Below are 23694 nucleotides of genomic sequence, written 5' to 3'. Positions count from 1 at the left end.
TGCTAAACTGAATTTTGCTTTGTAAGATGATCCCCACCCCCGCCACCCCTGCCCTTCAACTAATAAAATGTTCACGTTAGGAAGCCTGACTTCAGAATTATCATGGAGCCTCTTGGAATCGGTAGACTTCTTGGTGCACGGACAGATGTGATTTACACTGATCTGTTGAGCACAGTGAAGGCCACTGTAATCTTGTAGCAAGATCACTGTGTTAATTTGCTGTCATTTATTCAGCCACTGTTTATCTGCACTTGCTGTGCACAAGGCCCAGGGCTGGGCCAGCTCTACTGGGCACAGGATGAGTAGGACTCTGTACGGAAATTCATCTGCACACATGGGTCAGGTCTTTCTAAAACATGAGTGAGCTTGTGAAGCCATCAGCAAGACCACCACCTATCCTAGGAACGGGGACTTCGTAAAGCAGCTTATTAGGTTGGGGAAAGATAAGATTGCAGGGAACTTCACTTTGCTCACTAGGTTTCTGTAATTCACATCTGTGTGCCTACAAGTCTCCTGATTCAGACTCCATGATGAATCCTATATAAATGAGTACTGTGGAGGAAAGGGTATATAATTTAGTTTTTTGCTTGTTGTTTTCAATGGTCCATATGTGAATTTGCTCTGGAGAATTATATCACACTCACTTAACTGTACAAGAATTCAGTTCTACTCATCTGACTGAAGAGTAAAAAGGCAGAATAAGTACCACTCGATTTCCAAATTTCAAAGGAATTTGTATCCAGTTGGTATTATTGCTACAGTATTCCTGTTCTTCCCCCAGTTTTACATTCTGAAAAGTCCATTTTGTTTGACAATTTTATGAAAATTTGAGAAGTTCTTATTTTAGAACTAATATTAGATGGTAATGCCTCCCAAGTTTTTAATTAAAAATCAGAGGACTCTAGGCAATCTAATACTAAATCTGTTTTTCATAGAATTATTTAAGATTTTTTTTTAAAGATTTTATTTATTCATGAGAGACACACAGAGGCAGAGACAGGCAGAGGGAGAAGCAGGCTCCCTGTGGGGAGCCCAATGAGGGACTCGATCCCAGAACCCTGGATCATGACTTGAGCTGAAAGCAGACGCTCAACCTCTGAGCCACCCAGGTGCCCCTATTAAGATTGTTTTTTAAAATTCAAATCTTAGGCCAAAATATGGTATTCTATGCCGTGTGTGATAAAGTAAGCAAAATAATATTTTTATTTTCTGTTGGCAAATTTTACGGAGAGAATTGAATAAACAGGTTTTAAAACAAATATTTGAATGTCAAAGTAATGAATATCATAAGAAAAGCATCCTTATGTTTGATGTTGGAAGATACTGCTTTAGCTCTTGGCATCGGGCTGCAGCTTCTGTGCCTCTGTCAGCCTCTGTGTCTGGGTGGGCAGTCCCCCTGCCTTTCTGGCTCCCTCACTTCTGGAATTCATTGAAGTGCTCTGTAATTTAGGTTTGCATCTGAGGATTAGATCCACATATTTCATTTTTGCTAAGGATACAGCTCTTAGTGATGCACTTTAAAACATTTCTGGTCACAAACTTTAATTCCCAGGCTGTTTTATTTTTTTCAAATCAGCGTTATGAACCTTTCTTCGAAATATAAATAGATTTCAATTGACAGTGTTACCAGAGAATGAATTCTTTTCATACTCCTTTTTATATTGCAATTCTACTCTGCCAAATGTAAACTATGGCTCTGCTCTCTGAACAGTGAACCCCGTGGGAGCCGATGGGCTCAGGAAGTTACAGGTGCCCTCCCTGTGTGCTCCGTCCAGTCTCACCATCTACGGCCTGCCATCTCTCATGATCTCATGAAGCATTTCCACTCCTGTTGAGACCTTTGGATGTAGTTCACAGAACAGTTGTGGTTTTCTTTGTTGTTTTGTTTTTGTGGGGGAGTGGGCTTGGGAGGCTCCTTTACCTTTCTGCAAGTGACTTGCTGTCTTTGTGTCTGTCTGAATTCTGTTTTCATTTCCAAATACTCTTTGTTTTACATGTTGTCTGATAGCTTTCCCTTTTTCCCCACAAAAGCTGTCCCTGATGTTTTTGTCACTGATGTAAAGTTTGAAGTCTTGTCTTTATCTGTAACTATATTTTCCAGTTATGTATTTATCCTCAAAGAGGTGTTAGTTTTTTTTTTTTTTTTTAAAGTTTGTTCACTTAAAGTAACACTGAAATGTTGGTTAATATTTTTAAAGTGTTGCTTTGAGATTTTGTTAAACTAATTTGTTTCAGGTGTCAGTGCAATTGCTGTTTTTAAGCATATGGGTAAATCCTAAGTAACTCATGTTGTAAAGATTCTTGACGTGTAGGGTACTTTAAAACGTGCTCAGTCATTGATTTTGAATTGGTGTATTGGATAAATGCTGGTATTTCAGGGTAGCCAGTTAAGTGCCAAGTACTTTGGCTGCTGAGTAATTTTTCAGTGATTTTTGTTGAAATTAAAAGTAAAAATTACATTTAAAAAGACTACTAAGAAGTTTAATCTTCTTAGCAATTACCTTATTATTTAGGTTGACCCAATAAAATTTCCATTTGTGTGTACTGTGTAGTTACAGTACCTCACAGGTAGGTCTGAGTCAATTCTTTTCCCATGGAACGGGTACATGGTATCAGGTGGTGGTGATTGACACATCCTGGATGTGTTTTATATGGCATTTCATGCAAATCATGTTTGATGAGACTGCTGCCTGAAATTCCATTTCTTTCTGATTAGAGCTCTTGCAGATGTGAATCTAGACTTTATTCCAGTCTTTCTTTTGAACCTCTGTTTTTACAACTTGCTGCAATGCCTTGTAATTATTAGCACTTAGGATCGGGAAGGAATGATGGGCATTTTCTCTTATCAGATCTATGAGTAGTAGCAGGCGAGTGTGGGATGAGAGCCTTCCAGCTGTCAAACATTGTCAGGCTTGCAGGGAGAGAATGCAGTTTAAAATGCAGGTGACATAATGCCCAACATCCTCCATTTGCCAGTGGGTTTCTGATTAATCATGATTACCATATATTATCATACCATCAAATTTAATCATATCAGTGAATTCCCATCTGCAGCAGTAACAGGAACAGCTAAACACTATGGTAACAGCTATTAAGTATGGTGGTTATGAGATTCAGCACCCTGTTGACTTGACTTGCCGTCCTGCCAGCATACATTGTGTGTGCTGGGTAGAGATCAGCTACCAGCTGTGGATGGTGGGCACCCACACAGATAACTCTGAGCCCTGGGAGTACTTATGAAATCATATGAAGTAGGTTTCTTGTATAGTAAGTGAGCCAGTAGGCCACATTATAAAAGGTACCTTCTAAAAATGTGTGCTAAACTGTCATGTTGAGTCTTTGGCTCAGTGAAACTGTTATGTTGAAATGAAAACCTTTCATGCATCTTTTCCTAAATAGTGACTAAAACTCTTGAGTGCAGTTTGCCCCTCTGTAATGTAATAATCCAGCCAATGCAGTGTTGACGATAATACAGATTTTCAAACTCTCAGAACCTCCTGTATATGCCAAGAAAATCTTTATGGACTGTTTTTACTGATGTGTCCTGCAAAGCACACCAGTTTTTATCTTACATACTTATTTTCTTTGGAGTCTCTGAAGACCTGTATATTTCTGTTAAAATGAATTTTTAAGATAAATTTTGAAAGAGGCCCTATTTTTTTTATAAAGGACAGGAAAGCACTTCTCCCAAAAGATTAGAAACTTAAAAAATCTTTTTACAGTTTAGTCCTTGTGATGTGTAAGCCTGTGAAACTATACAAGGGCGCATAGTTGTATAATCAACACAATTGCAATGTTGTGAACAGTCCTGTCTCCCAAGGGGCTTCCTCGGGCTGCCCTTCTATGGGCACTCTTCTCCCCACCCCATCCCTTGGTAGTGGTGATCAAGTCCTGAGTGGACTCCTCTGGCATGTTTGGTTTGGGTCTGGCTTCTTTCCCTTGGCACAATGCTCCCGAGAGCCTTTCATCCATTTGTTGGACCTGTACAGGTTTTTCCTCTTTTAGTTGGTAAGTTATTACTCTATCGTATGGATGTACCATAGTCTGTTTATCCATTCACCATTTGGATGTTTGGACTATTTCTTCTTTGGCTCTTATAAATAAAAGTGTGCATCATTTTCTGTGTGAATGTGGTTGTCAGTGAATAGCTGGGAATGGAGATTGTGGGTCATGCAGTGGTTATATTCACAGATGAGAATTTTTAAACAGACTGTGCTCTCGAGTAGAGCTGCTGCTGCACTGCTTTGAATCTTGTCCTTTTTGAGTGAGGAGATACATGTGCTTTTGAAGATCATTGTGAAATGAAATAATTACTGAGTGCTCACTGTGTCCCAGAGTTTGTTCAGAGCTTGTGATCAACAGCCATGTGAAGGTCACAGTTTCTTCAGTTTACAGATGGGGAAACTGAGTCTTGGAAAGATTCAGTGGCTCAGGTTCACGTGACTGGGTGCTGGAGGTGGGGTTGCAGCAAGGGCAGTCTGGGGCGCTTAGTCTTGGTGTCCCTCTCCTTCTCTCAAAATATTAACACGCACATCAGTAAAACTGGCAAGTGCATTCTAACAGTACTGAAGATTGCAGCTGTCACTGAGTGCTCACATACACGGGCTTGCTCTGGGAAGGCCAGACTGTGCGTGGCTGGGATTGTTTGGGGAGGGGAATGGGAGGGGTGAGGTGCAGGGATCAAGGGCTTTTCATTTTATGAAGATAGTGTTTAGTATGTTCAAGAAAAGCAGTGTTTTGTACTGAGTTAAAGATGTTATAATGTGTACTATACGCTCTGGTTTCACTCCTTGAGCCAATTATATAATCTTCCTAATATTTAAGTCCATGTGGGGTCTGCCCCCCGCTCTGTACCCTCCACGGGCTAAGCACCAGAGTATGTGCTTCATCAAAATGTTTAGAAAGCATCTCTCAATACAGAAGTACCTTTTAGGGAATAAATGTAGGTATTAAGGCATAATCTGAAAGAAAAAAGATCTATGAAAATACTGAAATAAGAGGATTAATGCTGTGATAGAAGGGTATAATTTTAATTATGTCATGGGTCACTAGTGGTCTTTATTCTTCGCATTTAACCCACATTTAATCAGAATTAACTGAGAGGCGTTTGTGTCTGTTGGTCTCTTATATAGTTCTTTGCATTTTAAGTGAGATTAGTAAATGAAAACATGCTGTAAAGGGAGGTTGTAATTCATTGAAAGATTCATGAAGTTTCAGTGACATTGTTAAGGTATTTAATTAGTCTTATTAAAATATACCAAGTGACCCTGTTAGGGAAGCTGATAAATCCTACAGTAGCTGTTAGAGCCTCTTTATTCTCCGCATTATACGATTAACTTTGGGCTAAGCAATTTATGCAGTATGCTCATCTTTTTTTTTTTTTTTTTTTTTTGTGGTTGAAGTTGTCATTTCTTCCTGAGTAGGATTAATGCAGATAATATCATGTAATTAACAAGAGATGCAGAACAAGTAAGAGTACAGTTTGTGTAAGAATTATATGAAAGAATGATAAGTTTTTACCTTAGACTCTTAAAGGGTTATAAAGAAAAGCAAAATAGAGCAATTAATCAAAAGGATTAAGGTAGCCTTTTCTTTCAAAATGCAGAAGAATAAGTACCGAAAGTTCTGTTAAGTGAGTATTCACAGCTCGCTAACAGTCTTAAAATAATTCTGCATTTGGTAGAGGGAATTGATAATTTATTATCTTTTATACCCGTGAAATGATAGAAGTTCTTAAACGTATCCTCACGTTGGGAGAGACTCCGCGGTGCTTAGTGGCAGACTGGAACCATGGCTTATTCAGCATTACTTGAAGACATATTGGTCATAGCAGAAGCAAGGTGTGACAGCAGAAAGAACACTTCATAAAGCAAGAATCCAAAAAACGGATGTCTGTGTCCTGAGTCATGTGTGGACAGTGTAACTTGGACTGATCCACTTTTAACTCTAAACCTGAATTTCTTCATCCCTTAAAGGAAAAGTTCTGCCTCTTTCTTGACACCATGTTTGTGAAAGATACAGAGTTGTGCTTGTTTTGCTCAGGCTGTAAATCAGCCTGCTTGTGACAGAAAACCCAGTTAAAAGTGACCTGCACCAAGTGTCTTATTTTTTCCTAAAAACAAGAAAGATCTGTCTTGGGATAGCAGTTCTGTGATGTGACAGGCACCCATATACTTTTCTACCCAAATTCCAGGCCAAAAGAGGAGGAAGGTTGGGGACAAAAGGTGCATGCGAGCTGAGGCAGCCCTTAGGAGCCTCCCTAGAGCCTCCAGCCCACAATGCCATCTGCATCTTGTGAGCAGAACCCGGGCACAGGGCCTTCTTGTGCTGCCCTTGTGTTACTTGGGAAGAAGTGAGAATTTATACAGGGTAAGCAGTTAGCAGTCTTTTCCACGTAACTAAGACCTAACAGCCAAAACTGAATTTATGTAAATACAGAAAAAGAAAATGATGTGTGTGTTCAAAATGAAATAGAGACCAGTGAGGAAACGGGCACTGTGAACTTCATGGTGCCTCCTGGTTAGTAAATTTCTATTTCAAAAGGCAGTACTGATGATAGTCAATAAGAAGCTCTTAGGATCTTAAAGCTTAAAAGTTTTAAAATTCATTAAGTGTTCAAATTCTCAGGTTCTGTTATCCACTGAGGCAGATGGAGGCAACAAGGGGCCTGCGTGTGTCTTCCCCAGGTCGTTTCTCCCGTGTCCACTGTGGTCTGATATCTCCAGAGAAGTAACCTTTGCTACTCTACTTCATTTTGTGTATCACCCATTGACTTTTTCTGAATAATATCTTGTGTTGTCTGCCCCCCACTCTTTAATATTCCTACTCCCTGGCCCTTATGCAGGCATTGGGCATCTTGGAAATGGGCTTCTTTCTGGTGAATTTGATGCAGGTACCAGTAAAACTCTCTTCCCCAGTGCCAGCGTTGTTGGGCCGGTGTCCTACCTGCTGCTTGCTGCCCTCCACTTGACTGGTGTCAGCCTGTGGTTTCAAGGTTAACACCAACAAAGCCCCTTTTTTTCCATTTTTAATTCTATTGGACAAACTACCAAAGCCAGAAATTTCCTTGTTGACTCAACTTGAGTCAGCCCCTTTCTTTTAAATTATAGATAACATCTCTGGTTCTGCCTCCTTTATCAGTTTCTCATAGGTTGATCAGATAAGAACTGCTAATTTCTCTTGCTATTCAGGCCAGTCGTGGAATTTTCATGGCTGTCTGACCATAGACTTGATTTAGTATTTATTGATATTCTTGACTCTGCAGTATTCACATACTGTCACAGAATTAACATGTACATATGTGATAATGAAACAGTGAGACAGAACATGGAATAAGTGCTCATAACAAGCACAGTGGGTGAGTGTGTGTGCCATGGAGATAGCTGGCCCGGGAGCAAGTCCAGGCTCTGCCACACTCTAGCCCAGTAATCGGTGTGAGATATTTAAATGCTCAGAAGATTCTGTGAGCAGAAAATTCCTACCTCATAGGGCGTTCTAAGGATTGAAGGAGATAGCAGAGGAACCCCCTGCAGAGTTAGCTAGCAGCAGCAGTAGGGTGGGCTGCAGCTTTGGGTCAGCAGGAGCAGAGCCCAAGATGGGTATTTGGGGGCACAGGATTAGGGAAAGGTGCTGGGGATGCAAGATGGGAAGAGGGTGGAACTGGGCTATGATGTAGTTTCAGGTCAAAGTCTCTGGCCCTGACCTGATTCTCAGGGGGTAGGGGTGGGGTGCGGGCTCTGTGGAATATATGCCCTTCCTCAGAGTTGTCCACCCCAAGGCAGTGGGCGAGGCACCAGGTCAGGCAGGCCTTGGAGGAGCAGCATTGGCAACAGCTGGGGCATGCGGCACTTGCACGTAAAGGGGAACTGGCCATGGCCCCAGAGTGTCTAGCACAGGAGGACCAGCTGGAGTAGAGGGACTGACAGAAGCCTTGAGCCCTCAGTGGCTCAGTGCCGCAGAGTTGTACTTCTCACTCATTTTGCCCTCTGGGCCCCACAGACCTCTGTGCTTACTTGTCTGGTGGGGAAAGGGTGAGGGTCACTCCTGGGAGTTTGTAGCTGGCCAGGTCTGGGATTGGCCAGCATCACTTCTGCTTATGTGCTGTTGGCTGAACTGTGGTCACTCGGCCAGCAACATTGCCTTGCAGGACCAGCTAGGAAATGTAGCCTGGTTGCAGGAAGATGTGGGCACAGACGCAGTGAGCATCAGGGGTCTGTGTCCTCATTGGGTAGGAAAGTGGCTAATTTTTATTTATAGCCAAAAAGCAACATAAATATGGATTTACATTTCATGAGCATCCACAGTCCTACAACATTAATGAGATAATTACCTTTTCTTATCTTTGAACTTGCACAGATTGGGATAAGGTATATCCAGATTTGCCTCAGTTCTAAAAAATGACATTTGTTTTTATATTATATACTTTTTTGGCTTATGCTGTTTATATTTTATAAATGACTTTGTATTTTATGTATTTAATCTATATTTATCATGCTGTTAGGATAGTATGATCAAGTTTGCCATTATGCAGACTTGCTCCTACCATGTTTTACTTTTTCTTGAGCATTTTCTGGCTTAAGGAGTATAGTTCTAACTTGATCGAATTTACTTTTAGGATTGACCCTGTGAAAATGCTGTGTTATCATATGTGTGGTGCACGATTATTGCTGAATTCTACCATTTGAGTAAAATGAGCGTGTGTGTGTGTGTGTGTGTGTGTGTGTGTGTGTGTGTGTCCCCATTTTACTTTGGTTCTTCTCTGGTTTCTGAGTGTCCTGCATCTTATAGTTGTACGATTGTTAAGTTCAGTCTACAGCCCAGAAGAAAACTGGCCTGGGCTGTGCTCCTTATTAGCAGTGTTGGAAAGGTATCCTACAGATCATCTATCTAATTTTCATTCTTCATTTCTTTTTTCTTTTTTTCCCCCCTTTCTTTTAAGATTTATTTATTTATTAGAGAGGCAGAGGAAGAAGCAGGCTCCTTTGGGGGAGTCCGATGTGGGACTTGATCCCAGGACCCTGGGATTACAGCCTGAGCCGAAGGCAGATGCTCAACTACTGAGGCACCCAGGTGCCCCTCATTCTTCATTTTCTATTCTCTAAAATTAGGGGGATGGTTGCAGGGTGGAGAAGAGTCCGTATTCATATCACTTTCCCTCTAATTATTTTACATCATGACAGTGCAAGTTAAAATGATTTCTATCCTAGAGTTAAGTCAGGTAACTAGATTCTGTTGATGTTGGCTTCTCTTTGGTTCTGGTGCACTATGTTCTGAGTCTGCGCAGCCCAAGAACCTGCAGTCCTTATTGCCCAGTGTCCAGGATGGTCCATTCCAGCCTCCCTTAACATCCTTCCTAGAGCACTTAGCCATCTACTGTCTGTGCTTTGTGGGCAGCCAGGGTTTAGCTCAGCATAGTATTTATATTGGAATATGGGGTTGGGATTTCCTTGCTATTAGAAATAAGCAGTTTATTCATTTATTAAATATTTGTAAATATCTGCATATCACGCCCTGTGAAGAGCATGAAAATATATTGGTGAATAAAACAGACCATGGTGTCACCCCTCACGGACCTGTCAGTTGAAGGGGAGAGAGGAGTGGGAGTGGATTTGCAACAAGGGGTGGAATTGCAAGATGTTTGGATGCCTCATCTGTGAAGGCCTCCTTCTGTGACTCAGGAGTGAGAATGCAGGAAGGGGGTCTGTACTGATCCGTCTTGCAGTGTACAAGGAGACATGTCACTTGTCAGTAGCTCTGTGTTAGGTTTACAGTATGGAATGCTGTCTACAAAAAATGTCATGTACAAATGACACTAATGGCAAACACTGTGAACTTTTGTTATTTGCCAGGTACTGTTGTAAGTATTTTGAATGTGTTCTTTCATCTTCTCCCATGAGAAACAGGTACCGTCAGTATCCCTACCTTTTACAGATGAGAACATGGAGGCCCAGAGGGGTCGGTCACGTGCTTGGGGCTGTGCTAGGTGAAGGGAGGGCTGGCACTGCCTTCCGCTCGCTCGCTCGCTCAGCCTTTGCCTAGCCAGTGCCTTTCGGAGAGAGGACCAGCTGGAAGACTAAAGTTCCGGCAAAATATGACTGATGAAGAAAGGATTAGGGGGCTTTTGTTCCATGTTGCTAACATTTGAGTGCTTATGTCTATATGCAGTTAGACCGCATGTAGATAATTAGTAAAAGGAGAGAAGGTCTGGGAAGAGATGAAAATCACAATACTAGAATTCTAAAGGGAATTTATGATCCCAGTATATTTTCAGTTTAATACAAAAACTGTCTTTAGAAGTTATGAATATTTAAAATAATCTCCCAGGAATGTACCTAGTTCTCTGGCAGCGTGGAATTTTTATTGAAAACTAACCACATCAGTTTTTCTTTGAGTTCGTTCTTGTAATTCAGCAACTGCTTCTTTCTAGAAATGGGTGAAGGGGGTTGAGAATACTTCCCCTGATCTCGACCTATGGCAAAGTCAAAATCAAACTTTAGCAGACCTTCTACTCATAATGGAAGGGAAGCTGGTCTACTTTTCCAGTTACATTTTGCCTTATCTATAATGAGAAAACCTATCTTTGGGAGGACTTGAAATTAACTCTGTAATGGAAAGAGAACACGAAGGCTGCAAAGAGCCCTGTTGTAGCAGCCCCGTGACCAGCCTGCTGGGGCTTCAATGGCAGGGGAGGGTCGGGGGCAGTAAAATGCACTCGTTGCATGGATTGCTTGTGACAGATTTCAGAAGAAAACCGAGTATTCTCCAGTTCTCATAAGCCCCGTGTGTAAGCCCCGTGTGGTGGGAGCCTGGTAAGAAAGCTGGCAGGAAGCATCGGGCCTTCACATACCAAATCGTGCAGAAAGCTGTGGTTTTTAGTCACTACAGAAAAGTCAGGAGCCTCTTTCCAAAGCTTCTCACTTCTTGTACTTGGAAGTGGAGTAGGGACGGGAGGTGACAGCCACTACTGGTCCTGGCCTCCGTGCAGCCCCATGGAGGAGTGCCAGGTCCAGAGGCAGTTCCCTGGAGCTGACTTGTGCCTCCGATCCGAGGCACGGGTGACATGGACAGAGAAGCTGCACAGACTGGATCCTGCCCCCCTCCCCAGGCAAGGAGTGCAAGCGGGGCTTGCCAGGGATGGGGGAGAGAGTGATGTTGTGGAGCGGCTGGGACATTTTGCTTTCCCTTTTGTTGGAATGCACGAGACTGTTGTAGGTTCCTAAGAGCTCACGCTGAGTGCTGCCACTTTCAGAAGAGGGGTTAAGGGCTCAGTGGAAATAACCCTAGCAGCCTCCCCTCTCTCTCAGGAGGGACGTTTTATTCTGTCCATCCTCCTTTCTGACACAGTCTCCCCTTGTCCGTGCTTTTCTGCTTAGAATCTCCAGCTGACAAACTCAGGGGAGAGTTTGTCATCAAATCAGCAGTGTGATACTTTGAACCCCAGTTATAATTTAGCACCCTGTCCCTATTTTTTTAATGAAAAATCTGACCAAATGTAATAATAGAGTGAAAATGAGCAGCAAGGTAGAATGTGGTGTGTCGATGGAGGGGAATGAAAGCAGGTAGGACAATGGGATGCAAGGCGCTGCAGGGGGACAGGACCAGGAGTCCTGGCAGCCCAGAGCGGGAAGCACTGGGTGGGAGAGGAACAGTAGAGGGTCAGCGTTGTGACGGTGGAGGGGCCAGGAGATGCTCAGAGATGGCTGAGTACCCTGGGCCACAGGAGCACCTGAGCAGGAACAGGTGAGAAGCCACCGAGGGACACAGATGTGATAGGCCACCTGAAATTAAATCCAGCTTCATCCAGCAGCCCTCAGTGGTGTGTAGACGAGAGGGATGTGTGGGCAAGTCTCCTGAAATTGTGAGTTGGCAAGACGGGGAGCTGGCAAGAGAGTCAAGTAGGACAGGAGAAAATGGAGCATCTGTACCGAGGACTTACAGAAGCCCTTCTCTGTAGAGATTTTGTATTTTGACTGAGATGGGGCATAGAGTGAGCATTTTCCACAGGGAAGAATGAGTTAGGAAATATAGAAATTTGTATATGACGTGATGGTTTCCAGAATTCACAATTCTGAGTTGGCTGTAGGCTGTCGTTTTCATAATTAAGTCAAGAGAAAATCTGGTTTTTAAGATCCCCAAATTTATTATTTTGTTAAGATTTTATATCATATGGGTTGAAACTCCCTGCTTCATTTTCATGTCATGAATAAAATGAACCCTTTGGGAGCTTTTAACTTGTTTTTTCTTTATTATTGAAACCAGGGTGCCTGGTTGGCTCAGTAGATTGGCAAATTATTCAATATCCTGAGTTTCCATTTTCTGGGCTGTGAAATGGGATTCTTGCTCTTGCTGTGCTGCGCATTCATGAACTCCAGGGGTCAGAGCTCTGCACAGAGCTTGGTGTGTAGTATGTGAGCCATGGGTAACAAAGGTGGCCATTGTACCCAGGGACTCATGGGTCTAGGGGCCACAGTGCCCGCTGGTCCTTATTCCTGAAGTGGGTGCTCAAACAGTATCAATACTCGACTGGCTCATGTTGGCTTTGTCAGCATTGTTTATTTAAATCTTGGGCAAATCACTGCATTCCTTAGTCACCGTATAGTAGGGATTGTATCCGGAGCATTGGCTCACATATGTAGAGGCTAAGCATCTCTGGAAAGTAGAAGAGGTGTCTCCTGCTGTGGTTGCCAAAAACTGGACCTTAGCCTTGGTTCAGGCCCTGCCCTGGGCTTTGGCTCAGGTCTCTGGCCTCCTGACCTGGTTTCCCATGGGCTGCAAGACAAGCCAGAGAAGGACACCTGGGTTGCTCAGCGGTTCGGCATCTGCCTTTGGCTCAGGGAGTGATTCTGGAGTCCCGGGATCAAATCCCATATTAGGTTCCTTGCATGAAACCTGCTTCTCCCTCTGCCTATGTCTTTGCCTCTCATGAATAAGTAAATAAAATCTTAAAAAAGAAAAAAAAAAAAAAACCCAAAAACGACCAGCCAAAGAAGCAAGAGAATTGGCATTGAATCCAACCAGGTAACCTACCCAGGTAGTTCCAGACTCAGCACTTCACCAGGCCATTTCCTGAGTCGTCTTCTCCAGGCCTATCCCATTGCAGCCCCATGCCCAGCACACAGGCAGATCCACAGATTTCCTTACAGGTCACTCCCACACTAGCCCAGGTTTTATGACTTGATTTTTAAGCTTGTTTTGTGATTCTCAGAACATGGACAGGCCAGACCCAGTGTTCCCAAAAGTTGGCTTGGATCTCAAGGTTCTCCAGGACAGTTCCCTTGGACTCTCCCAGTAGCAGTAGTCCGCTTGCTGATGGGCCACTTCTGCACCCAGTGGGCTTTTCTGGAGGTTTTCATGGGTGCTATTCCATTTACTGTGCATTGTTACAGTGCCACAGGTAGAACAGGCTTTTAAAAAGAGAAGAAAAGTAAACGTAGTTTGCAAAAACATTTTCAGTGTTGTAAGATGTCACATTTAGAGTAACTAAGTATATTAGTAATAAAGTGGCAGAAAAGGAGTTAGAATTTCAAGTTTATTGAGAAAGTGTGATTTTTTAAAAGTTGAGAAATACTGAGTTTTAAAGAAGATGTTTTTAAATGAATGTTATTTTGGTATCTGTATAATTAATTCTTTCTGGAGAAGTGAAAAAAATGGTGAGGCTTTCTTTAAATGCCTCACTGAAAAACAAAAGGCAAATGCAATGTGTTTAAAGATCTTTATGAATCCTTAAAAGGCCAACTGAAAAATGACTTAATTTTGTCTCTAAATAGAGTTTTATTGGAAGAATTAATCTGTAAGAGTTCAAAATGTCTTATCCAGTAAAATCTGACTAAAACATTTCTTTTGTAGCAGTATGGTCTCTTAAGCATTTCACATTGTCCTGTTTTGTCAGAGCTTACTGATGTTTATGGTACACATTCAATTTCTTTTTCTTCTTTAAGAAATAAAGCAGCTTCATAGCTGAAGCTAATGGTTGTGTTAAAAAGGTAGCAAATTATAGCATGTTGGAGAAGATCAGTGCCAGGGACACTGAATGTAGACATTTAGCCTCTTGGATTAATGGGCAAGAAGGGTCAGTAAGTGCATGGATTTCAGTAAGCTTAAAAATAATGTCATCTTGTGCTGTAGTGATAGGAGAACATGGAATTACTGTTGCCATGCTGCATTTGGATGTTTGATTATGGCAAGATCACTTACTTTGTAACAACCTCTAATTATATTGGTGAGGGGAGGGGCCAAGGGAGACAGTTACTGATGTTTTCAGGTGGGAACCATATATGTATCCACTTCTGGAAAAAGCAGACTTTTTCTGCCTCTCATCCTGTTTTCTGGTTGTTCTGCAGGGCCCTCCAGAGTTCCCGCAGCATACACCTGGGCCTGTCCCCAGTAATTTCAGCCAGCCCCCACGACTCCCTCTCCAGGACCAGTGGAGAGCCCCACCCCCGCCACAGGAGCGAGACCCTTTCTTTTTAGGAGGTAAAGGACCTTGCAGACTCATGGAGCAAAGTCATATTGGGTGATGTGCCTAGAGATGTTCATTTTTATTTTATTTTATTTTATTTTATTTTATTTTATTTTATTTTATTTATTTTATTATTTTACTTTATTTTTTAATATTTTATTTATTCATGAGACAGAAGCAGAGACAGAAGCACAAGGAGATGCAGGCTCCCTGCAGGGAGCCTGATGCAGGGCTGATCCCAAGACCCTGGGTATTATGACCTGAGCTAAAGGCAGACGCTCAACCACTGAGCCACCCAGGCTCCTGACACATTGATGTTTTAAACAGGATTGAGCTTCTAATAGGAGATTTTTGTTAAGAGTGCCAGATTTTTGTACTGGAGCACTTCTTTCATTTCAGTGCTAAAATTGGACATTGTTGGTGCCTGCAATGTGAGAATCTCATACAATTTGTGAGGCAGTCTCCATAGAAAATGAGTAATGAAGCAATCTAGAAATAAGTTGTAAAATGTAGCATTCTTTTCAAACATTCACATCCTGTCCACCACTTGTAACTTGTTTTCCCAGTAGGATGATACATAAAACTGCTCTTGTGTGACGGGTGTGTTGTGTACAATAGAGGCTCATGTGGCCTATCTCTCAGTTTCAGGTGAACCGAGGTTCCCAAGCCATCTCTTTCTAGAACAGAGAAGCCCCCCTCCGCCGCCACCACCCCCCACACTTCTTAGCAGCACCCACCCAGTGCCCACTCCTAGTCCCTTACCGTTCACTCAGCCTGGACCAGCATTTAATCAGCAGGGACAGCAGCCTGTGTTCCCCAGGGAGAGGCCCGTCAGGCCCACCCTCCAGCCGCCGGGTCCAGTGGGGATCCTGCACTTCAGCCAGCCTGGCTCAGCGGCCACGCGGCCTTTCATCCCTCCTCGGCAGCCCTTCCTGCCTGGCCCGGGCCAGCCCTTTCTGCCCACGCATGCACAGCCTAACCTGCAGGTATGTATCTTGGCAGGCTCCATGGAGGAGGGTTGCTCCTGGAGCTCTGGTTCTTTGTTTCATAAGATGAAGTTTCTTCTTTCCCTTAGAGTCTTCTAAACTGTAGAGATTAAAGAATAAGGGTTTAATTTTAAATATACTACTTACTAAAGACAACTTTGTTGATAATACTATTTTTCTCCCTTCAAAGAAGAAATGGAAAAAGTGATTGTCATTTTTTGGGGAAATGAAAAAAATTTTCAGATTTTTTAAAGGTGATACTGCTAATAAAGGTAGGACGTGTTTTGATAATACGTTGCATATCATTGCAAGATTCCTGAAAGGTTTACCAGTGGAAATAGAAGTTTTTTTGTTGGATTATGTTCCTGTAAAATGTAGCTGCAGATAGGTTCTTTGCGTGGGAGAACTGTGTTGCCATTCCTCTGTTATTTGAAAGATTTGAGTGCCCTCTGCTTTAGGTTGTGTTTCATGGGGGGACTTGGAGCGTCTATGAGATTGTTCTTGCTCTGTGTGATTCTGCTCAGATGTAAGCTTACTATAAAATACAGAATGATGGGATACTTGAATTAACTATTTAGAAACCTGTAGACTATTGAAAGTTAAAAAAAAGAAAAATTATTATTTTGGGTGTTAAAGTAGGATAAAATGTTCCTTCATTTTTCTTTTTTTAAAAATGATGACAAATATATCTTCGTTGCAGAATTATTCAAGTGTAGGTAAGTATTTAAAAAGGAAGTTAAGAAATCCCATCATCTGGGAGTGGTCATCGGCAACATTTGGATCCTTGTGCTTTCCTGTGCCCTGAGCACCCTGGGCACCCTGCTCTTGTGCGAGTTAACACAGGGTCAGGATCTCCTGTTCCTCAGTTACCTTCCGCCGCATTATGGGAGAAATGCTGCACACTTTTACGTTTTATGGCAGCCGCCATTCTTTGGACACGTTTGTTGGTTTCAGTTCTTCGGTATCCCAGCCAAAGATGCAGGCAACATCCCTGACATTGTGTTGGTTTGCATCCTTAGTCATTTACTAGAACAAGTTCCTGGAATTTGGGGATTAAGAGGATGTAGAGCAAATATAAAGTGTATGAAAACAGCTTTGGCTTTTTATTGCATTAAAGATCATACTACCTCTGTCAACCAATGTAAAGTGAAATTCTAGTGCCCCTGTGTGGTTCTGGTGTTTGGCTTTCAAGGGGATGGCTGAATGGGAGCATCACTAGTACCTACATTCACAAACTGTTTCTCTCTCCTTGGCATGGAAGGGGCCCCTGCATCCTCCACTGCCTCCTCCGCACCAGCCACAGCCACAGCCACAGCAGCAGCCTCCCCTGCAGCCACAGCACCAGCCCCCGCTGCAGCCACCCCCACAGCACCAGCCACCTCCACAGCCGCCACACCAGCCACAGCACCACCACCACCTGTCTGTGCCGCCCCCACCACTCATGCCCATGTCGTCGCAGCCGCAGTTCAGGCCTCATGTTCAGGCGGCCCAGCCTCCACCCAGCAGTGGCCGGATGCAGTGCCCCCAGCGCCAGGGGCTGAGGCATGTGAGTGTCCCTCGGTATTTGATGTCTCCGTGGGTGGGGGGTGGGGGAGGCCCTCCACTCCTGATTGAAGTACTGAAACGTGTGTATGTTTAAAAAAATGGTGAGGAAATATATTTTCTTGACAACAGAGATTAGTACATCCCATTTGTGCCTGAAACACTGCATTGACACCTTCTTACTTTATCTTACACATACATATCTAGATATTCTCACCGCGATAGATGGTATTATTTGTGGACACATTATTTGAGCAAATATTTGCCAGTAGCTTCCTGTTTGATGGCTGGATTGTCTGAATCTCCTTGGGCTCTGAATAAATCAGTAAAGGAATTCAGGAAGAATTGATTGACCAGCCTCTGTTGCTAGAAGCCATTCCAGTTCCTGGGAATGCAGCAGTGAACACAGGAGACCAATTTCCTGCCTTCAGCAAGCCTATATTTAATGGTGGGAGATGAACAGTACGTTTAGTTGTGAGGGTACAGGCTCATCTTGCATCGAAGGAAACGAGGAAATGTGCATTGCTTCACAAACACAAGACATTACTGTTGCCTTGTCGTCCATTAAATAACTCCATAAGGAGGCTGATATTCTGCTTGGCCAAGGTGAATTAGTTGGGTTTTCCCTTTAGTACAGAGTCCCTTTGACCTGGAGCTTCAGGCATATAACTTAGCTGCTTTTAATTTCAATTTTTCTCATACCAGCCTCTCTTTCTTTCTTAAAGTAACATTGAGACTAACATGATATAAGAATGGAGGAGGGACTTACGGATAGGTGCATTGTAACTTAGGCTTCACTTTCTTTGAATAGTGGTGGACTGCACCCCCTGCCTTGCACCCATAAATATTGACCTGGTGCTCTCAGAGCTCAGTCTCTCCCAGCCATTCCTCCTACCTGTAAGCTCCTCTAGGTGCTGGGTCTCTGTTGCGAATCCCAGGGATGAACATGACTATGAATTTCCTCTCAAATAAAAGTTTTGAAGATGTTTCTCTTGGAAGATGTAGTTTTTCTTAGGATACTGACTTATTGCTTATTTTCTTCCACCTTAAATTTAGGGGGCCCAGTAAAAGTGCCAGTAAGCCTTTGTGAGCCCTATCACTTCTGTGACAAATGTCAATCCCCATACTAAGGCACCAACTGCAGCCCCCTGGCATAATTTCCATTCAGGAGGAGCCTGTCTATAGGCAAGTATGATAACCTTGGCCAGTCCTAATCCTCAATGGTAATGTGTGCTGCCCCATAGAGCAGGAACATTCACACATGGAAAAAAGTGTTCACCGTAGGAAAGTTATCCACCCCAGGAGGAGAAGTCCTTTCTTAATTAAAATGATTTTTAACAATATTGTTATCTAATAATTTGCCTTTCAACGTTCTTTCTCCCATTTATCCCATTGTAATTTGAATTTCTGTCTTCTTGTAATAGAATACAACTTCTCAGAATGTAACCAAACGGCCAATGCAGCAAATGCAGCCAACTGCTCCAAGAAACAGTAATCTGCGCGAGTTGCCAATAGCGCCGTCGCACGTCATGGAGATGAGTAGCAGCCGCTGTTCGTCCACGCCTGCAGCTCCAGTAAAGCCTCTCGCCAGCACGTCACCGCCCACGAGGCCAGGAGGTGGGCCCCGGAGCGCACAGGGCAAGACTGAAGCCAAAGTCAAGCCAGTCAGCCCTGTGGTTCAACCCAAAGAGGAAGCAAAAACAGAACCAGAGGTAAGATCGTTTTGATTTAAAAATATTTGATCTCAAACAGGAAGCCATATAATCAACTTGTACCTCTTAGTTTACTCTTATCCATTGAGTTTTTCATAAAATCTTCACTTTTTTACCACTAGATTCTTTCTTGAACCTAACAGCCATGTCCATGTAAGACATACTTTTATCCTCAGGGGTTTATGATATTAGATTGTGTTTCTGTATTTGTGCAGTTGTAGTTGATGCTGTAGAACTGTTATCTTCTAGGGGGATAGCAAATTATTGGATCTGTTTGCCTGATGCTTCCGTGTTATAGGGATTCCATCCAAGGCTGCTCCCTAGAAATACAGATGCAGCAGCAGTTGAGCAGTATCTGTGAGACATAGGTTTTAACCATGCATAGGAGTCTACTGTTCATAGGCATGCCCTGGGAGGGGCCACCATTGCTAGCAGTGCTCTGGGATATGGGAAAAGATCAGGATAATAGAAGTTACACCAATATTTTTAAAAACTATGTAGAATGTATAGTAAGTTTGTATCATTTATTAACATAATGTAATGAAAGAATACCAGCTTAAAGAACTTCCTTAGATAATATAGGCATGAGAGAATAAGTCACGTTTTCATAATCTGTTATCTTTCTGTTGAAATTGGGGGGTGGAGTCAGATTTTCCTAACAAATCTTTTCTTTTTTTAAAAAAAAAGATTTATTTATTTGTTTTTTAGAGAGGGAACACATGGAAGGGCGGGGGCAGAGGAGGAGGGAGAGAGAACCCCAATCCTCACTTAGGGTTCTTAACTCACGACCCTGAGATCATGACCTGAGTTGAAATCACGGGTCAGTCGTTTAACCAGCTGAGCCACCTAGGCGCCCAGATTTTCCTAAAAAATTCTTGCAGCAGTGGCAATGTAATGTTACCACTAGGAAGTAAACACAAGGCAAAGGTACAGAATTAACTGTATAATATACTAAGATCATATTAGAAGAAGGGTGAGTTTTTTGGTTTTGAGATCAATATATGAAAAAATTAGGTAGGTTTACAAGTGGACTGGGGTAGTTCATAAAAAGAAATTTATGCTAAAAATTTTATCCTGCTTATATTCTTTATAGGAACCTTGTATGTGTAACCCGATCTGGGTCAGAAAAATTAAGTCACACAGCACTTTGTTTTTATAGTAACAGTGCCTGGATAAAATGAGGAAAATAAGCTTGAGGCACACCATTAGCCACTTGTGGCGATCCTCTTGACAGCAGTGGATTTAAGCAGGCTTCTGAGGAAGTTTCTGTGGAATCAAGCAGGTGCTTTGTATATGAAGTGAAATTTGCAGGTAGTCCTAGTATAAATTGAATGTCTTCATGTATTCACTTTTAATTCTGTGTACACATAAAATGGGACCAAGAGTAAAACTATTTTTAAAAAGTCTTCTATTTGTTTTCCTTAGGTAAATGTGGTTTATTGTGTTACGTTCACCCAATTGATAATGATATAATAAAGAACAAATGTACCTAGAGGTATTTCTTCCTATGTATTTGAACATATATTTTCTTTAATTTTCACTTTTTTTGAACATATTTTAATTTCTCTTGATTGCTTGGGGAGAATCCTAGTGAATATAAATGATTCCCATGTTGAGGCAGTGGGCACTCAAGACCTGCTTCTTCCCCCGCAGTCTGCTGCTCCCTGAAAGCTCTGGCCCCTAAGCCTTTTGAACTGTTGTCCACGTATTACTATTTATCTGTCTTCCTTTAACACTTTTTCTTGCTCTGGATGCTTCCCTAAAGGCCCTCATCTATCTGTCTTCAGAATTGCCCTTTCAGGTCTGTCCTAGACTTTGAAATGAGGTAACCAAGTTGGTTGGAATGACTTCTGAAATGCTGAGGAGTCCTGATGAGACCCGGCTCTATGGCCTGTAGGTCAAGTATGTGGGCTCTAGGAGCACCCATGGACGCCTCAGTTGCCTTTTGGTCTTAATTCCCAAGTCTTAAGGCTTATTTGTTAACAGCTGAATTATGAAGAAATTAAATCCTATTATGTTCTTTTGTAAAGGATCTCTGGTTGAGGATATCTGTGATTTTTTTTTTTTTAATTATAATTTTTGACAAATGCTTAACGTTTAACAAACTTTCCCCATTGGATGCTTTTTATAAAAGTTACTGAACTTTCTCAAAGATTTTTTTGGATAGACTTTCAGAATGGTTTGGGGCTGGCATATTAAAGCATTCCTTATATACCATTAATATTCCAATACTGCAATTGGCAGCATTTTGATTCTGTGAAGGGTGCATGAGTTCAAGGTCAGAGAGATTGACTTGTGCTATTCATTATAACCAATTATTCTGTGACAAATGAGTTTGAGATCAGGCTGAAAATTCTGTACGAAAAATCAATAGTTCTAATCAGGCCCTTTCAGGTCATTTATACCCACCTTTTGTTGGTTCGTCAGAGAAGAGCCAGATAAAACCTGTGTGACAGCACGGTCTGCCTACTGTTGCCATTTCCATTCGAAACATATTTTGATATCTTAAATGAATAGTTTAATTGGTTTCAAACTTGTAAATGAGTAGAAATTTACATTATTTCATTTTTAATATTCTGATAAGATTTTCCAAATTAGCTTTAGCTGTGTGTGATTTTTTTTTCCCTCCCCAGAGGAAGGAGTTACACTTAAAGTCTATAAGCAGATTTTGAATGGCTTCTTTCTGATCCAGAATTAAGCGTTTTGGGAAGGTGCATTTATTTTCTCAGTGTCTTGTGCTGACCTGGGATGGCCACCATTGTCTTCGGCTCTGTGGTAAAGCAGGCCCATTTTCTTTTGCAGTTTCCCGATGAAGACGAAGAGACGAGGTTGTATCGTTTGAAGATAGAAGAACAGAAGCGCCTCCGAGAAGAGATCCTCAAGCAGAAGGAGCTGCGCCGGCAGCAGCAGGCAGGTGCCAGGAAGAAAGAGCTGCTTGAGAGGCTGGCCCAGCAGCAGCAGCTCCACCTGCCCCCCACCGCGGCAGAGCAGGAGCAGCAGGCGGCTTCACCGTTGCCCACCAATGGAAACCCACTGTTACCCTTCCCAGGTGCACAGGTCAGACAAAATGTGAAAAACAGACTTCTCGTGAAAAACCAAGATGTCACTGTTTCAAATGTTCAGCCCAAAACATCAAATTTTGTGCCATCTGGTGCTAACATGCAGTATCAAGGACAACAGATGAAACCATTGAAACATTTGAGACAGGCCAGAACCGTACCTCAGAGTCCAGCTCAGCACAAGGTCCTGCAGGTAAAACCTGCGGACGGGGAGGGGCCGCCACCCCCCTCACAGACCGCTCGAGTGGCGTCCCTGCAGGGCCGGCCCCCGGACGCCAAGCCCGGCGCGAAAAGGACTGTCATGCACCGGGCAAACAGCGGCGGCGGAGATGGGCCGCACGTCAGCTCCAAGGTCAGGGTGATTAAGTTGTCAGGCGGGGTAAGTTGACGAGGTAACTGGTGCCTCTTGGAATCTGTGCTTCACTCAGAATGTCCCCATTCCCAAGGAAGGTTCTTGCAGAAAGGGAAGTTATAACTGCCTCACTTGCAATCATGTGGTCCAGCCCTCCATACTACTCACAGTTGGGTGCAAGGGTTGTCATTGCGATTTTCCTTTCCACTGAGCCCTGTGTTTCCATGGTCTGTCTGGGGTCTTAAAGCAAGGCCAGTGTGACAGTCCCCATGGTAGATGTTTTGCAGTTTTAGCTTACTTTTATAGATAATCTGTGACAAAACCATCAAGTTTATTTTAAAAATAAAATTTCCTTTGCCACAAAACAAGTATACTTATCTGTTGTGTGTAGCTTTAGATTCAGTGAGCAGTGGTGGGTGGGGGGCAGGCGTGTGTGTTGTGTGGCTCCTTTTAAGCAGCGTTGTTTCGGAGACTGTTTTCTGTCTCCTTTGTCAAGCTAATCTCCCTTGTTGAAAAAAAAAAAATCGACAGGATTCTCAAGAAAGTCCTGTATGGTCTTACTGCAGGTTTTCAGGAGTGGAGCACACCTCCTTTGTTTTCCTTTTGGATGGTTCCCCCTATAGATCATATTCAGTGGGGCACCGTCCTTGGGTTTAGAGAAGTTAGGAACGCAGTTGCTGCAGACAGACTCGCACAGCGGAAGATTCTCCATCAGGGAGTGCTCTGTAGCTCTGTAGAATCCATGCTTTCTCGCCCTGCCACATGTTCTTGACTTGCCCACAGGGGGTGACTCACCTGTGCCATGGCCAACTGTCTGTGTCAGGGTGGGCCATGCCCTGGAGCAGTGCTCCGCCTATGCACCCTCTCTATTGTGCATTGAGGAAGTGAAGAGCTGGGGATGCGGGTGGTCAGAGCAGACCACCTAAACCAGAGGATGTTGACTGGCATGGTCCCTTGTGCACTTGGTGGGGGGCGTAGAGGATCATTGCCGTGCTGGAGTAGGAACAGTTCATTGCTAGTAGTTTAATGAGTTGAGTTTTATTGCTTTTATTTCCTGGTCTGTAAAGTGTTGACTTTTTCACGTGATATGAGAAAAATCTGATAGAGTAATATGAATTGGGAATTCCATCTTCAGCAGACCCAGTAATATTTTTTCAAACCTGTTCCCCCCCCCCCCCCCATTCATTGTGGTTCAGGTGTTGGGTAAGCAGATGTCCTTTATCATATCAGCTTGTTTTATCGTTTTATGAATTTGTTTTCTTTAGGCGAGAACCCAAGCATTCAGCAGTTTTCATGGTATCTGTGGTCTTTTGTTTTGACCTTGTTTTAGGCAGGCTTTGTCAGTGTCTCATTTTTTTTTGAGTTAAGAACTTATAAGGAGGGGCCAGGGGGCCAGAGGGCTAAGGTTGGGAGTAGGCCTTTTCCCTATGGCATTGATGGTTGGTGCCATGTGCTGCTGTGGCTGGTGTAAACTGAGGACCTCTCGTAAGCTGGGAGGTGCAGGGCGCTGGCAGCTTTCAAACTAAAAAGGACTTATCCTTTAAAAGAATTTTTCTACTTAAATTTTTGCTGTTGTTTTTTTCCA

At 42.9% G+C, this 23694-nt stretch overlaps 1 protein-coding gene across 4 annotated transcripts in view; it reads left to right on the top strand.

Moving 5' to 3' along the window:
- RBM33 (RNA binding motif protein 33) overlaps positions 1–23694 on the top strand; it is a 145245-nt gene that overhangs the window by 86747 nt on the left and 34804 nt on the right. For all 4 annotated transcript variants that reach the window (XM_072776844.1, XM_072776841.1, XM_072776840.1 and 1 more), the window contains 5 exons: positions 14340–14472; positions 15101–15444; positions 16706–16990; positions 18411–18698; positions 21501–22136. In XM_072776844.1, coding sequence (XP_072632945.1) covers positions 14340–14472; positions 15101–15444; positions 16706–16990; positions 18411–18698; positions 21501–22136 — 1686 coding nt within the window. The remainder of the gene's footprint in view (positions 1–14339; positions 14473–15100; positions 15445–16705; positions 16991–18410; positions 18699–21500; positions 22137–23694) is intronic.

The sequence above is a fragment of the Canis lupus genome, chromosome 15 (assembly GCF_048164855.1).
Source record: "Canis lupus baileyi chromosome 15, mCanLup2.hap1, whole genome shotgun sequence".
Taxonomy (NCBI): Eukaryota; Metazoa; Chordata; class Mammalia; order Carnivora; family Canidae; genus Canis; species Canis lupus.
The sequence above is the reverse complement of the archived record's forward strand: the minus strand, read 5'-3'. Positions and strand labels throughout refer to the sequence as shown.